This window comes from Sorex araneus, chromosome 5 (assembly GCF_027595985.1).
Source record: "Sorex araneus isolate mSorAra2 chromosome 5, mSorAra2.pri, whole genome shotgun sequence".
NCBI lineage: Eukaryota > Metazoa > Chordata > Mammalia > Eulipotyphla > Soricidae > Sorex > Sorex araneus.
The window spans coordinates 9,495,169-9,511,859 of NC_073306.1; the positions used below are offsets into that span (position 1 = coordinate 9,495,169).

At 43.2% G+C, this 16,691-nt stretch overlaps 1 protein-coding gene across 1 annotated transcript in view; it reads right to left on the reverse strand.

Annotated features, from left to right (window-relative positions):
• Positions 1–3,714: 3,714 nt before the first annotated feature.
• The window catches only part of DYNLT5 (dynein light chain Tctex-type family member 5), a 35,353-nt gene continuing 22,376 nt past the window's right edge, over positions 3,715–16,691 (reverse strand). The window contains exons 3-5 of the mRNA XM_055138280.1: positions 15,328–15,419; positions 5,288–5,412; positions 3,715–4,445 (exon numbers count right to left, since the gene is read on the reverse strand). Coding sequence (XP_054994255.1) covers positions 4,242–4,445; positions 5,288–5,412; positions 15,328–15,419 — 421 coding nt within the window. The 3' untranslated portion in view covers positions 3,715–4,241. The remainder of the gene's footprint in view (positions 4,446–5,287; positions 5,413–15,327; positions 15,420–16,691) is intronic.

Consider the following 16,691-nt stretch of genomic DNA (forward strand, 5'->3'; position numbering starts at 1 on the left):
GGTGTCAGTCACATGTTATGTTATGATCCTGCGATAGCACTTCTGAGAATATATCCCGAGGGTGCAAAAAAGCACAGTAGAAATGACATCTGCACCTGTATGTTCATTGTGGCACTGTTCACAATAGCCAGAATCTGGAAACAACTCAAGTGCCCAAGAACAGATGACTGGTTAAAGAAACTTTGGTACATCTACACAATGTAATACTATGCAGCTATTAGGAAAGATAAAGTCATGAAATTTGCTTTATAAGTGGATGGACATGGAGTGTATCATGCTAAGTGAAATGAGTGAGAAAGAGAGAGACAGACATAGAATGACTGCTTTTTAAAATTTATTTTGGTTTTGGAGTCACATCTGGCAGTGCTCAGGGACTACTCATAGCCCTGTGCTTGGGGATTGTTCCTAGTGATGCCCAGGGGACCAGCGGTGCCAGGGATTGACCCCAGGGCTCCTGCAGGCAGAAGATGTACTCCAGTCCTTTGAGTTATCACCATATCCTTGACAGTTCCTCTTTTTAATAACTCCCCTAAACTGGAAAATCCTTAAAGTTTTAAAATATGAATGAAGTGATATGATGTTGAATTTCCCTGCATATACTCTCTTGGACTCCACTGTCAGAATTTTACCTCATACATATTACTTTAATTCCTGTTATTGATGGTAACAACAGGCTGTGAACTCACACTTGACTCAAGGCACTCACATACTTTGGATATTTTTGTTGTTGTTTTGGGGTCATACCTGGTGTAGGTATGACCCCCAGACAATAATAGTGTGTTACTGTAGTAAACAGGATTTACTCTGTACTCTGCACTCAGGGGTCACTGTGGCAGTGCCCAGGGGCCCATTAGGGGTACCAGGGATCGAACCCAGGTCTGCTGCATACAAGGCGAGCACCTTATCTACTATACTACCTCTCTGGCCCCAAGTCTTTTGTTTTAAGTGAAGAAAAAAAGAAGGAAGGCATCATTTAATTTTGGTTTTAGGGGAACATTTCGACATTGATTGGGGGGAGGGTCTCTTGCTAACATCCCCAGAGTTAACTGAGCTTTCAGTAATTTGCTATTAGTGCTGAGGATGTTTGCTGAAGCAGCCGCTGATGAATATTTCATGATGCAAGGGGAAGATGGACGCAGTCTGGAGGGCTGCCAAGTCCCCGTCTCTTGATCAGTCTTAGCTCAGCCCCATCCCACGGCTGCAGTGGGATGGCCCGAGGCTATCTCCACCTACCTTCCCATCCCGTCCCGAAAGTCAGGGCTTGTGCAATGGCACGCACTCGTTATTCCTCATACTCTTCCTGCTGGCTTCTTTGTGTCTGCCAACAGGTCCATCGATCCTTTTGCCCACAGCCAAACTCTTCAATGCCAACAGGAGGAGCAACTCATGCCAAGGAGCTAGCTCGGCATCTGGCACGGTGGCGTCCAATGCCACGGAGACACCTGCGTGAAGTCCTCACCCAAACACTGTCAGGGAAGTCCCAGCATGCTCGTTGCTTTCCCTTGAGGTGGGGAAGCTGGAGAGATAGTACAGTGGGCGAGGTGCTTGCCTTGCATGCGACACACCCAGGTTTGATTCGATTCACTGCATGGGTCCCCTGAACACCACCAGTAGTGATCCCTGAGCCTAGAGCCAGGAGATAAGTCCTGAACATAACCAAGTGACACCCCCTAACAAACAGATGGGGACTCTGAGGGACTCAGGGGATTGAGCTAGTGGTAGAGCTAGAGTCCCAGCAGCGCCCCACACAGCTGTGTGCGATCCCTTGGGCTGCCCTTGTGATCCTGGTGTGTGATCCTGAATATGACACCACCACAAAGGGTTGGGGAGGACGTTTAAATGGCTAAAGCATGTGAAAAATCATACATCTGTGACCCCATAGGTTTCTCCTCCTTCTCCCCCCTACTTCCTCCATCCCTTCCGCCTCCTCCTCCTCTTCCTCTTCCTCCTCCTCTTCCTCCTCTTCTACCTCCTCCCTCTTTTTCTTCTTCTGGGCCGGGGGACCATATAGCGTGCCAGCAATGGGACTCAGGTACATCACATGCAAGGCAAGCACCCTACCTACTGTACCATTGCTCTGACCCTTTACTGTATATTCTTTTCTTCGGAAGGCATATTCAGAGATGTTCAGGGATTATTCCTGACTCAGCACTCAGGGATCACTCCTAGCTGGCTCAGGAGATGCTGGAGATAGAACCCGGGTCTGCTGCATGCAAGCCAATCTCCCTACTTGGTGTGCTATCGCACTGGTCCTGATTACTGTATATTATTAGACTGATATCTGCTTGCTCAAATTCATCACTGACATCTGAGTTGTAGTCCATGGCGCCCTGAGCAAACTGCTTCCTTTTCTGGCTTTCTAACGACTTTATTATTTTAAGGTTCTGGTTCCAAACACAGTTTTGAGCACAGTTGGTAAGAAACTACTTCATGGATGAGATTTAAATTTTTTAAAAAAAAGTTTATATAGTAATGAACTATTATAAAAACTAAAGTTTTTAAAACAAAAACTAAAAAGTTTTTATAATAATGAACTATTATAAAAATACTAAAGAATTTTTTCATCAGGAGTTTAGCTCTACTCATCTCTGTGTGGGTGTCACTACCTCCACAATAAATTTTTTAAAAGAATGCTTTTCATTCTTATTTGTTCATGCAAAATTGCTATGTGATTTCCCCTGCTATTGTTTTGAGACAGAAGAGGGCCACAGATGCGTAGTAAAAAATAGGAAACTCATTTACTTACTGTACTTAGAATATAAACAGATTCAAACCTGGCCTACAGAGATTGATAAATATTGGTTGTGATAAATTATTCCACTGACATCCCCACAAAAGCATTAGGAGAAAAAAAATAATTAAACCTAATTCATTTTGAAGAACCATCTTAAAAATTAGAAAAAATGGGAAAAAAGAAATATTCAAAAGCATGCTTGAAAAAAAATCTCTACATTATATTTGGGGGGGGGGAGAAGAAAGACATTGAACTATTTTTTTTGAAATGATAAGGTTTTGAGTTTTCCCCATTTGTTAAGTTCCTTTTGATATGTATGAGCCATCATCTTTTCCTTAGGACATGGCATGTGCTAATTTTCTCCATATGTGTTCGCTTTGTCTTTGACCTTGAACAAATGGCCTCTAGGCATCCCACGTCCCATCCAAGAACAACACCATGGAATCATTTTCTATGCACACAAAGGGTTGAAAGCTCCATAAAAATAAATGATCCATAGTACAAGATACATTAACCAGCAGAATAATAAGCTATTTCGGCCCTGTAAATTTTAACATCAGCAATCCAAACCTGCATTGGGTCACTTTAGTATTAAATTTATTGGAACAAAATAGTAAATACACATGTTTTATTGCTTAAGCTGCCCACTCTATATTTTGTGTAAAAGTTTGTTAGCCTAGGAAAACCAATTCTAAGTCACGTGAGGCAGTGCAATTTCAAAGCAATGTCTCTTTCCAGTACACGATTTGATGTGTTACAGATACACTTACTATTAAGCATCATGTATATTTAATATCACAATGTCTACTTCAGTACCCTAAAAAGCCTTTGTTCTCTTTATAGTTCCCATTATTGAAAAGCCAACATTCAATTCTCCCACGATTTTGTAAAGTGCAAGCAACCCACAAGAGCTTCTTGTTTCAGCGAACAGCCCCTCCGAGACAACGATAATTGTTATGAAATCATTCTTTCTACCTCTGCAGTTTCAACTGTCAGGTAGACGTAACAATAATTGCAGTTAATGAATGCAGCTCAATTTATTAAGTGCAAAATGAAAACCAGTATTCTTCTATATGCAGCTCTGAGACATATTAACATTTATCATTGTGTGGGCTGTGTTGAATATTCTACTGTCATTATTGGTCAGAGTATATAGTTAGATTTGAAAAGAGAGCCTCATGATTCAAAACCAATATAGGAATTTATAACTCTAATTAAAGAGTAATTCAAAAGATTAGTACCAAAATCATATTTAATACGAATCCATATCTATGAAAAATAATACAGCAGAACCAAGACTTTGTCCTTTTTTTTTTTGATAAACTATATTCTTTCTTGGGACACTCTCCACTTCTTCAGTCCTTAAAAGTATAAAAAGTTCCCAAACTTCCAGTTACTTGAAATATTGGTGTTGTTTCTTTCTCAGACATTTAGGCAGTGAAATTTCTGTGTCTAGAAATAAAATGTACTTCTTGCTTTAAAAAAGAACGAGAGCTCTTATTTTCAATCACTCAAAGTAAACGGCATAGACACTTGCAAGAGCAAAGAGAGAAGAATTTCTGAAAACATAAGATGAAAATGTATCATTTTTAGAATCCCAGAGGCATCTGCTTCCAATCAGTATGCTCTGATTATCCAGCTGTCCAACGTGAACAATCACAATTAGCTTATACCGTGGGATGGTCAAGTCCTTGACTCGGGCTTTAATAACCTAGGTTGAAAAAAGAAAACGCAAGGTTCTCACTTCACAACATTGAAATTTGAGTTTGAATCTCTGCGTCGTGAATACAGTGGCTAACTTCAGAAAAGAGCGTGATGCATTGTGAAGACTTTCTGTAATTGGTGTAGAATCATAACCGTGATTTGCTCTTAGTACTATCCTCATGAGAAAGTTCACTCAGGGACAAAATGATAGCATAAGCAATAAATGTATATTTTTCTAAGGTACAAGAAAAATAATCTAGGAACGTGAAAAGTAATTCAGAGCTTGGAACTGAATGGGTTTCTTAGTTTTTAAAAATATAAGTGAGGGTGAATTCTCTTCAAAGTATGTTAGCATTGAAATTAGACCATCAAGCTTACCTCTAATTAAGGAACCAAAATCTGGAGTTTCCTGTAGCCTGGCTAATCATGAATGTTTATTAAATACTTTGATATAAACAAGACGGTATGGGAAACCTGCCAGCACTTTAGTTGATAAAAACAGAAATATATTTAAACATTAAAAGGCCATAATGTTATGGGTACTTAAGTATTCAGATAAGCTGCCTTGCTCATTAAAATGCTGCATCCTTTACAATAAATTTTAAAAATTAATTGGGAGGTTCTATATTAATTTTTTTTACAGAATACACTCAATGATACATGTGATTGTTTCAAAGACCACACATACAGAGATATGCCTGCACACCAACTATGAACCGATAAATCTCATAAAATATCAATAAGCATCTTTACTGCTACTGCAAATTAATTGCTTTTATCAAAAGGTGGGCGGAGTGCATCAAGAAAGTGTTCCAGTTAAAGTTCATCTTGGGCAAACCATATACATACCTCAGAAATCATTTTAGTCATCTGTCTACAGAATTCTGGTTCATAGTGCTTCTCTGTTAGGTAGCTGGTTAACACGTCTTTCAAAAGATCGTTAACAACTGCAGCCGGAAAAAGTCTGGCAGGACCTGAAAATACAGATGCAATTCTTTCCTAAGAAGTAATTTTGAATCCTCTCTGCCTACCCAGAGGCTAATCAAAGTTCTGAAATATGGAGAGATGTTTAGTCTTCGGGGAGGGACCTCTCTTTAAGAAGAAAACTATTTCTAATGAGGTTTCCCGTCAGGTTCTAGGGCAGAGACGACAAAAGCCTTCTCCAATTACCAGAAAGTGTTCAGGACCATTGGGACTTGACTTTGAAAGGATCCTTCTTTCCTGGTCCTTAGTATTAATGACTTAACTTCAAAGTCTCTGCATCCTTCAAAGTGTCTCCCCCCAGTTCTTGAATCTTCCCCCCTCCCCCACTTCAAACTGCTGGTTACATCATAGCTTGGACGGGTGGCTTTAAACTCCAGCTAGATAGTCTCTTCAAAGAGGTGTGAGATTGGGCTCCTGGCCAAGCCATCACCTCTTAACCATCACCACAGTTCCTCATCTGCCTGCCATTCCAGGTTCAGGCACTTCTCCTGTCTTTTAAAGGCATATATATATATATATATATATATATATTTTTTTTTTTTTTTTTAAATAGTTGTACTTTCTCTTTTATTTAAATAAACACCCCCACCCTCCATAGCTCAAATGCTGCCTTCCTAAATAGCCTTTCTCTTCTCCTTAGGGAAAATTGGATTCTTTGACTCTGTACTCCTAAGGCATTTGGGGTCCCATCACTATCCCAACTTCCTGATAAAGGTATGATATCATTCCTCCCCTCACCCAGTGAGATGATGAACAAGATCAGAGTGTCCTCATGATATCAAGCCTTATACCATGTTCAGGGCAGAAGAAATATTTCACATAACTCTTCAGAATTCAAATGAAGGCAAACGTTTTATAGGTAATCCTCACAGTACAGATATTGGCTGCTTCTATTGAGCATTTTCCACATGTTAGATGTTTACATTTATTACCTTATAGGAACTTCCAATACATCTCTAAGGTGCTGTTCTGATTATCTACATCTCTTAGATGGGAAAAGAGACATTTCCATGCAGTTAGTAATAAGAATAACATGGTGGCAAGGGGTGAGATGCACACTCAGGCTGATCTGCCTCTATTCTTTTTTAAATTATTAATCGTGTTTTCTGAAAAGTTAGGTATGATTATTTACAATACTATTAATAGAGGTGTTTCATGCGTACCATGTTTCAAAACTACACCTTCCACCATTGCCTGTGTTCCGTCCCTCCACTCTCACCCCCCAATATCTCCCCTTTTCTGTGGGAAATTTAGTTCTGTAAAACCATTTCTCAGGCTCTATTGTCTTTGAGCATTTGTTATTTCTTTATTATGTTTGTATCCAAGATATGAAAGAGATCATTCTATATCTCCTCCTGCCTAACTCCACGATGCCTGGCATTCTCCAGATCCATCTATGTAGCAGCAAATTGTTGATTTCATCTTCTTATAACTGAATAATACATACCATAGGCTCTTCTGTTTTAGTGAAGTAAGACTATTTTATTTGAAGAAATTTACTTAGATAAACATGAGGGAAGAGAATGGGAGAGAGGTAAGTATTCAAGAGAGAACACAGGCTTCCCCAGTGTGGAAAAAGCCTTTAGCACATTTTTTTTTTTAAATCCAGTCATTTGTTCTTGGACCTGTGGGTTGTTTCCAGATTTGGGTTATTGTGAACAGTGCTGGGATCAACTCAGGAGCATACATGTCCTTCAGAATAGGCTTTGGGGATCCTTGGGGTAGATGCCCAGAATTGAGGATTACTGGGTCAGATGAAGCTCAATTCTTAGTTGTTAGAGAAGTCTCCAGATTGTTTTCCAAAATGGCTGAGCCGGTTAATATTTCTACCAGCAGTGGATGAGGCCACCTCCTCCCCCACACCCACGGAAACATGGTTTGAACCATATTAGTCCCTGCTCAGAGCAGAAAGATCAGGTGGACCAGATGCTTTATCATTTAGCCATTCTTGGGGCTTCTCAGCTCCCCAACCTTTACCTTACACCCCAGGAATCTTTCCTGAACCTCCCAGAAGCTTCATCATCTCTCTAGTGACATGCCCATGTCATTGCACAACACACAGGTATGCCTGGGATTTGGCATCCAAGAGACTCAATCGTTACTTGCCAAATTGATGTGGATGGAGGAACATGATCAAGATTTATAGCCAATTCTATTTTAATCACCACCAGTATCTTTTAAGTGTTTATTTTTATGACTGTATCAGTCAGGGTCTAAGGAGACATATGGTATACTAAAGTTAGAATAATCCCAAGAAGGCCTAATCAGGAGACTTCAGAAGGACTAGATGGAAAAATGAGGAATAATAATGTCGTGCCCCTGAGCTACTGGAAGCCAGGATGTCATCGCCAGCACACCCCAGGCTTCAGGAATCTGAGAAGGGAACTCTCCCAAGCAACTTGAGAGCTGACGTGTCCTTCTGTTGAAGAGTCTAAGGAGCCTGAAATGAACCCAGGGGCAGGAACAGGGGAGAACAGACCCCGGCTCACATTCCCACTACCCACTTCCTGCTGATATTCCGATTGGTTGAATAGCATCATGGAAAGGTTACTGCCCCCACCTGCCACGGAGTTAGGCCAGTCTCTCAGTGCTCCAGATTGACTTTTTTGGGTTTTTTTTTTTTTTGCCATACCTGGAGATGCTCAGGGTTGACTCCTGGCTTTGCATTAAGGGAGTTACTCCTGGGGGTGCTCAGGAGACCCTATGGGATGCTGGGGTTCAAGCAGGGTCAGTCACATGCAAGGCAAGTGCCCTATCTGCTGTACTACCTCCCCAGCCCCACCATAGCAATTTTTTTTCAATTTTGAGGAATATACATCAATCATTCTGTTGAATTAAAATCAAGGAGAGGAGTGAACAGCACGCACAGCCAAGACAGCTAATAGAATGCTTGGGAGTGTCTATTTGCGTTTCAGCAGCCCAAATCTTTGTTCCACAACAGTGTCCTTCAGTATTTTGACACCAACGAACTAGCATCTGTTCTGCAAACTTCTCCTCAGATGGGCAGTTGTAACCAAGGCGGTGGACTGGGGGCCTCCAACCCTTCTCTAGCTGTGCCCTGGCACAGGTCCGTGATCCAGGGGCTGACCACCTCTGCTCTACAGGCCAGCACAAGCGTTGACACAGGGGGCCCTTGTTGTTTTTGATTTGTGGGGCCAGGGAGAAAGTACCAGACCCTAGAGGCATAGGCTCAGGTACTCAGGCCTCTGCGGCATTCTCCTGGGTTACTGTTGGGTAATTTTCACTACACACTATGTGAAATAAGGCTGCACTAGAAGGTGATTTCCTCCTTTCTTTTTTATTTTTCTTTTTGGGTCACACCTGGCGATGCACAGGGGTCACTCCTGGCTCTGCACTCAGGAATCATTGCTGGTGGTGCTCATGGGACCATATGGGATGCTGGGAATCGAACCTGGATCGGCAGCATGCAAGGCAAACGCCCTCCCCACTGTGCTATTGCTCCAACCCCAATTTCCTCCTTTCTATTTAAGAAATTAATTCCACCCAGGTGAGCTGCATGGAACAAATTCTGTCCTTAGATAAATTCCTTTCTCTTTTCACTCACTGGTATCAGAAAAAAGCCTCAGGGGTACTCCTCGTACACACCATTTATTCACATACACTCACAATTGTATCACACACGTTGGCTATGTGTGACAGGAACGGGACTGCATCATTCTCACAGGAAATAGCAGATTCTTCCAGGCTGAGGTTCACCAACCCTCAAAGTCTTTAGGTCCTGGAGCTGATGCCCTTCCTGCTCTACCCACGGAGCTCTTTTTCTTGGAGGGGGAGTAGTGTTGGGTCACACCTGGTGATGCTTGGGGGATACTCCCAACTCCGTGCTCAGGAGTAGTTCCTCTCCTCTCCTCCCCCTCCCCTCACACCTCCCCTCCCTTTCCCTCCCTTTTCCCTCCCCCTTCCCTCCTTCCTCTCCCCCCTCCCCTCCCCTCCTTTCCCTTCACTCCTCTCCCTCCTTCTTCTACTCCTTTCTTTCTTTTCATTTGAGTGGTGTCTCCCAAGCAGTGCCTGAGGGGTCACGTGGTGCTGAGGAGTTGCTCAGAGCGACTGCCAGAATGATCCCTGAGCCATGGGGTGTGGAACTGCAGAGGCCATTTTCTCTCACTGGGAGGGAGCAGGACACAAAGATAGGATTCTCCTCTCACTGATGTAGGCAGGTAGATAGGGAAAGGCCCGTGGCAATGAAACTTAGATTAACAAAGTCTCTGGGAAGGAAAATTTTGAGACTGACCCACCCTGTGGATACAGAAAACAGACCTGATAAGACCTTCAGCAGACCCTGAGGAGGTTGGACCCCTCCCCATGAAGTTCCTCGAATTCCCTCAACCTCTCCCTTAATCTGATTAAAATGTGATCCAGCCTAAAGAAGACCAGCACCACTCCCAACCTCCCTGGTAACCTCCTTAGCAACGGACTTTTTACCTGAAAAGAAGCCCCAGTGGGGACAGGTTAGAGAAACCCTATAAGAGACACCTTGAACAAAGGAAGTGCGCGCATATGCTGTCTGAGCCCATGTGCTGCTTGTGCCCATGTGGCCGAACACATGTGGTTGCCCGAGCACATGTGTCGCCCGCATCTCCCCTCTTGAGATGTGGACTTTCATGCTTTCGTGTCCAGTGCTAGGATGCGTGTAGAGCTTCCTCCACCCTTGGAGAAGCCCGCATTCTCTCTTGAGCGCGTTATTCTTACTATTCTCTCTCCCACTTATCCCTTCCTCCTTCCCTCAAGAACCTCTAAATAAAATCTATTTGCTTCACTGCTTGTCTACTCCTGAAATTCTTTTCAGCTAGCAAGACAAGAACCCAGTAACCCTGGGTCCCAGGTGGTAGAGGCGGTTGGGGAGAAAGTGACCGTCTTTCTCCTCCCCGCTTTACATAAGTCACCCGTGGGGCCCACCAACATCATCACCTCCACCTTGCTACCGGGATTGAACCCTGGTACCGCCGTAGGACTTCCTGCTGTCCTTTCTGCACTTGGCTCAGGGTTGGTTTTTTTTTTTTTTTTTGGTGGGGGGGTGGAACTCTCAGACACTGTCTGGGGAACTGGAGGGCCACTCCCAGTGATAGCTGGCCGATCACTAAGTGCTCAGGCAATGGACGCAGTACTGCTTGGGTCTGTGGTGCCAGGGCCACCCAGAGGAGCTCGGCAGGCCATGCAGTGTCCCCTCCCCTGTGTCTTCCCTGCCTCACACGGCTTAGAGCTTTTTCTTTTTCTAAAGAACCTCATTAATCAGATTCTATCCTGAAAATATTTGAAATGCATAACAAACATTTCTCCTTTTCTCATGTCCTCGTTTCTGATCTCTTCCTCCTGCAGCCAGAACGACGCAACGCCTTGTTTGGGCTGCAATGAGGAGGCAAAGAGAGGGCCAGAGTCTAGCATTTGCTCCCCAAAAGAAGCCCCCAAAGCTTACTTACTCTCAGAGCCAACTGAGAATAATCTAAATGCTAAAACTTTCCTCCACCTTTTTTTTTTTTTCAGAGCAAATTCTGTTTAGGAGGAAAGTAAGCAACAACAACAAAAAGTCCACTAGGAAAAAGAATGAAAAATCTTACTCAGGGACTGGAGTGATAGCACAGTGGGTAGGGCATTTGCCTTGCATGCGGCCAACCCGGGTTGGATTCCCAGCATCCCATAGGGTCCCCTGAGCACCGCCAGGAGTAATTCCTGAGTGCAGATCCAGGAATGACCCCAGTGCGTCGCCAGGTGTGACCCAAAAAGCCAAAAAAAAAAAAAAAAGAAAGAAAGAAAGAAAGAAAAAAACTTATTCATAGGAACAGGCTTAAGAGAGAATTTTTAAAAATCTGGTATATAGGACTATGAGGTGGCTTAAAGGGCTGCGTCATATGACTGGCATGCTTGAGGCCCTGGGTTCAGTCCTGGGCAAATATGGCTGATCCATCCCCACCCCAGTGGCCCTAGCACTGCCAGACACATCCTGGGGCTCCTGGCACCGAAGAAACAGAGCAGCACTTCATTCTCACGAGGAGCACAGCCTGGGAAGCCCCCTCCACTCAAAATATGGTAAATCAATAGATAAGTGTCTCAGCTTCCCCAAGCTGCTATAAAAATAAAAATTACACATGGGCTTTTGCTTGAATTCAATGGGCAACATTTTTAACCAAACAGGATGGCCTCTCAGTATCTGTATTGTAAACCATAATGCTTCAAAGTAGAGAGAAAATAAGAAAAGTGCCTATCATACAGGCAGGAGGTGGGATGGGGTGGAGGTGGCAGGAGGGATACTGGGGACATTGGTGGTGGGAAATGTACCCTAGTGGAGGGATGGGTGTCCAATCATTGTGTGACTAAAACTCAATCATGAAAGCTTTATGACTGTATTTCACAGTGATTCAATAAAAAAGAAGATGAAAGTGAAGCCATTTACAGTGAAAATTGGCTATAAGAAAGAATAAATATTAAGACTGGTAAAAATAGGGGGAAAATAAACATTACATAGTATTCAATGATATTCAATTTTTACAAATTTCTTTAAAATGTACATAACGGTGCTCAAAGTTAATACAGAAGTGTCAGAGAGGTAGAATATTGCAAATAAAGACATGAACTTGAAAAAAATAAAATGCTTAGAATAGTGTCAGCTATAGCACAAACACACCCACTAAACTCATTAGTGTTGCTGTCTATTGTCAGCTGTGTTGTCCTTTTGGCTGCTACCTCACACTGAGAGAAGGCGTGGAGACAGCATTGCTTGAGAGCCCAGCAAGGTGGGCGAGGGCAGAAATAGGAAGATAGTTCAGCTCTTCCACATTGGGAAAGGTCCCCTCAGGAATAAGGAGGCCAATGTGGAGAGACAGCTGGTCTACCTTAGAAAAGAGTTGGGACTGGAGAGACAGTACAGCGAGTAAGGAACTTGCTTGCACATATTTGACCCAGATTCAATCCCTGGCATCCTGAGCATGGCCAGGAGTAAACCCTGAGCACAAAGCCAGGAGTAAGCTCGGAGCACTGCTGGTTGTGGCCAAAAGACAAAGTAAAACAAAAACCAAAAAACAAAGAGCCTCTGAAGGAAGAACTTGAGAATCTTTTTTTTTGGGGGGGGGTCATACCCAGCCATGCACAGGGGTTACTCCTGGCTTTGCACTCAGGAATTACTCCTGGCAGTGCTCAGGGGATCATATGTGATGCTGAGAATCGAACCCGGGTCGGCTGCATGCAAGGCAAATGCCCTACCCACTGTGCTATCGCTCCAGCCCCAGAACTTGAGAATCTTATGGAAACAGTGCAACTGATGTTTCTGTACAACTCTCTTCAGAGTTAGAGAGAAAAGTTGGCTAAGGATACCTACTCTTAGCAGGCCATGAGGATGTGAGAGCAAAGATCGCTGCCTACAGCTCCTGACTGACGAAGTGTTGACCATGTGTTTAGAGAATCCTATTCCTCTTTAGCAGTGGCTCTGTACAGAAAGAAGTTGCATGGAGAACTCATTCTTTAATTAATAGGAAGTCCAAATGACGGTCATAGAAGGCTTTTATTTTAGTTAGTGCTTTATGATGAAGTCCCGAAGCTAGTGACTTTAAGAATCACCAGTGCAATGAAGGGAGAAACAAGTCAAAGACATGATGTCCTTGGCATCATCTCCTGGGATCCCTGTAGTGTGTGGACTCATTCCTAATTATAGATTTAAAAAAAAAAACACTGAGATACAAGGATGCTAAGTACTTTGCCCACACATCTTTATTTAGCATCTGTCAAACTAGTATTAGAACTCAGCTGTATTGGATCCACCCCATAGCCTACATTTTTCCCCCATGCTCCAATTTCAGTAGTGAGAATGTTAATGGTGCTTTACTTGGAACCCAGACTTCCTATCATTTCACTTTCTGTTCCCTTCTTTTTTCCATCCCCAACTTGAGTCTCATCCTTGGTGGATGTATCATTCAAAGAGAGGCCAAATGTGCACAACATTGAAGATATGTCAGAATAATGTAAACATTATGGAATAGAATGTGAAGAACAAATTAAACCTGAGTGTGCTGCTAATGGCCTGATTTCTGTCCCACCATTTATACTTCTTGCCAGCATTGTGTAGAGAAGAGAAATCTTTACCAGCAGTGCACAGAATGATTTTCAGATGCAAAATAAGTACAAGTGGAAATATGTTTTTGATTGAGGATTAGTAAGATGGCTAGTTGAATTGTCAAGCATAAAGCACTTTAATCATAAAGGCAAAATTCAGATAATTTTTTGGCAAGAAAGCATGAACAACACTATCCACACGAAGTGTTTCTAAAATTACTTGTTAAATTTGATTCGACACCACCTGATGTTTCTAAAATTGATTATTTTGTTGATTTGAAGAAATAAGTTATGAAAATAAGTCCTTGTGAAGCAGAAACAAAATTCATATTTTGGTGGTGGGGGGGAATTTGTCATGCTCAGTGATCCTCAGGGCTTACTTACTGGCTCTGTGTTCAGGGATCAGTCCTGGTGGTGCTCAGGGGAGCATATGTGGCCAAAGATTGAATCAGTGTCAGTCACGTGTCAGGCAAAAACTTGAATTTCTGTACTATACCTCTAGCTCAGGAGATTCATATGTTAGCCCTCTTCTCCTGTATTTCCATAGAAGAACCAAGCCCCATAGGCACCGAGGGGACCCAGTGGCCAGGTTCTCAGTCACAAGCTGGGAGAAAGCAGAGTGAGACTTGGCCGGCCTCACTGAGAAACCCCAGGGTTGCAGCCGTAGTTAGAACTCAAGGGATAATACTAGGATGTGGTTCACTCAGGCTTCCCTGACTGCCAGATGTCAAGAGCTCCATAGGTCCTCCATGCTTTCATGGGTCAAGGCCCCATCAAAGGCATTTTTTTTTTCCTGAATGGACTCTCAAAAATTCCAGGGCTTGAATAAAGATGGGATTACAACATGTTCCCACAGCCATCCCTGTGAGAGCTTTGGCGATAGGATCAACTTCGGCAGAATGGAATGGGCCGAAGGCAGTCGATGAGGGTGATGCTGGGGCTTCCCCCAAAGGAAACTGAGAAAGGTTAAGAGCCAGGGGACGGCAGGGAGATTACTTGTTTGCTTCAGGCACTGTGAAAATACCAGTAGATTGCCGACTAATGGAGCCTTGTACTTTAGGGAGTCCTGGGGATTATTGAGGAAACTGGCTACAAGACCCTAATGGGAAGCCCTGATGGTCTATAATTTTCCTGGGGTAAACTGGCCACAGATGGAACCATTCTGGCCCACAGAGTCTCCTTTTGGTCATTGGGAAATCTCTTTGGGATTTCTAGGGAGCAGTAATTATACGTGGATTTTGATAATAATGGGTTGGCGTGCGTTTAGTGAAAACAAGTAGGTCGATGAGCAAATGTGAATGGGAAAAGGTATTCGCTGTGGACTCCACCTGGGAGTGTAGGGGCAGGTGCAAAGATCTTTGTTTTCAAAGACCCAAAACCTCAGTGGGCAGGGATAAACATCTCTATCAGCTGGGGACCAGGAGTCGTTTGCCTTGGCCTTGAAGGTGTTTTTTTTCCTTTTCACCACGTATCAACAACATTGGGTGGTTTTGTTTGATAAAATTTGAACACCTCTTTCATTTAACTCGTATGCATCTAAAAATAACTCACAAGATCATCCAGAAATAGCCAATGAATTTCTTAATTCAGCAATACCCAGGACACATAAGTGCTGCCCAGAGAGTTGCTTAGCATTGGAAAAACACTTGATAAAGAAGAGTAGGCAGTGGGTGTTGGTTACATATTGCAGAGGAAGAATTGGAAGCAATATCAAATAACTCCACTCACCAAGGTCAATTCAAATGGTGCTCACGGTTAAGATAATGTCAGATTATTAGATATTATTTTAAATCGACATGCATACAGTTAAAAAGTTCATACAGAGGAATGATAAAACAACACACCCAACTGGTAGGTGTTTTCCATCTGGACTGTAAGATGAGAGACATCACGGCGCTGGTGAGGTTCATCCGAATGAGACACCACACTCACAGAGCTAAAAGGAAGGGAGAATACACCTTCAATCATACTTAGAACAATAAGAACACAATGCAACAATAGCATTCTCTGAAAACGATCCCAACAGTCAAGTTTGCTTTCAGGAAATGTCAAGCAACCCCTGCCCATACATCCAACTGATGTAGTTCAAGTTTAAAATATTTTAGAGATGGAAACTTGAAAAGACATATAGGCAACACAGTAGAAATAACTTGCAAGCAGGGCTCAGGTCTTCAAAAAGGTGGAAGCCCAGTGTCGTGCCTGGGCTGCTAGCACGACATTGACCCATGACCCATGCACAGGGTGACCAGAGCACAGGTTTCAAAAGCCCTGGACAGCTGCTTCCTTACTGCAGATGGGAAGGTTCTCCTAAACATGGACAGGCATTGGCCATAAAAGGGACTGGGGAATTTGGGAGGAAGCCTAAAATATCGGGAAATGACTTTGTACAGGACTGGAGTGCTAGCACAGTGGGTAGGGCATTTGCCTTGCACGCGGCTGAGCCGGGTTTGATTCCTCCATCCCTCTCGGAGAGCCTGGCAAGCTACTGAGAGTATCCCGCCCTCACAGCAAGAGCCTGGCAAGCTACCCGTGGCATATTCGATATGCCAAAAACAGTAACAACAAGTCTCACAAGGGAGACATGCCCGCTCGAGCAAATCAATGAACAACAGGACGACCACAGTGCTCCAGTGCTCCAGACTTTGTATATTCATGGGGGCTGAGAGTTCCCTGTACCTCACAAAGTCTCCTTAGTTAAAAAAATAAAGAACCAGAAATTTAAACTCATCTGCACAGTGAGAGAAACCACAATTTACCCAGAAATTGTCATCAATAAACATCAGCCACCCTTTTCAACCTTAAGAAAGGGTTTTGGCTTGGTTACCCAGGTAATATGAGCATATCCAGGTGCTGAACAGGAGACCCAAGCAAGCAGGAGACCCGAAGTCCCTTTAACACTCTTATTTCAATTAATTTAAAGGAAATTTAATGTCATAATGGCAGTCTTAAAGCTCCCCAACCCAATCTCCCCACCTGTGAAAGTAGAGGTTAAAACAGATGTTGTTTCACAGGAAATGAGATGTGTGTGTGTGTGTGTGTGTGTGTGTGCGCGCACACACACACGCATACACACACATGCACACATGCACGCGTTCACATGTACGGGTCCACACATGCCCTCAGAGTGCTCAGGCTTAGATTTGCTCTTAACCTTTTGAGATATTTTTCTCCCTTCTCTGCCAAGAGTTTAAAATACTTAAATACTTCA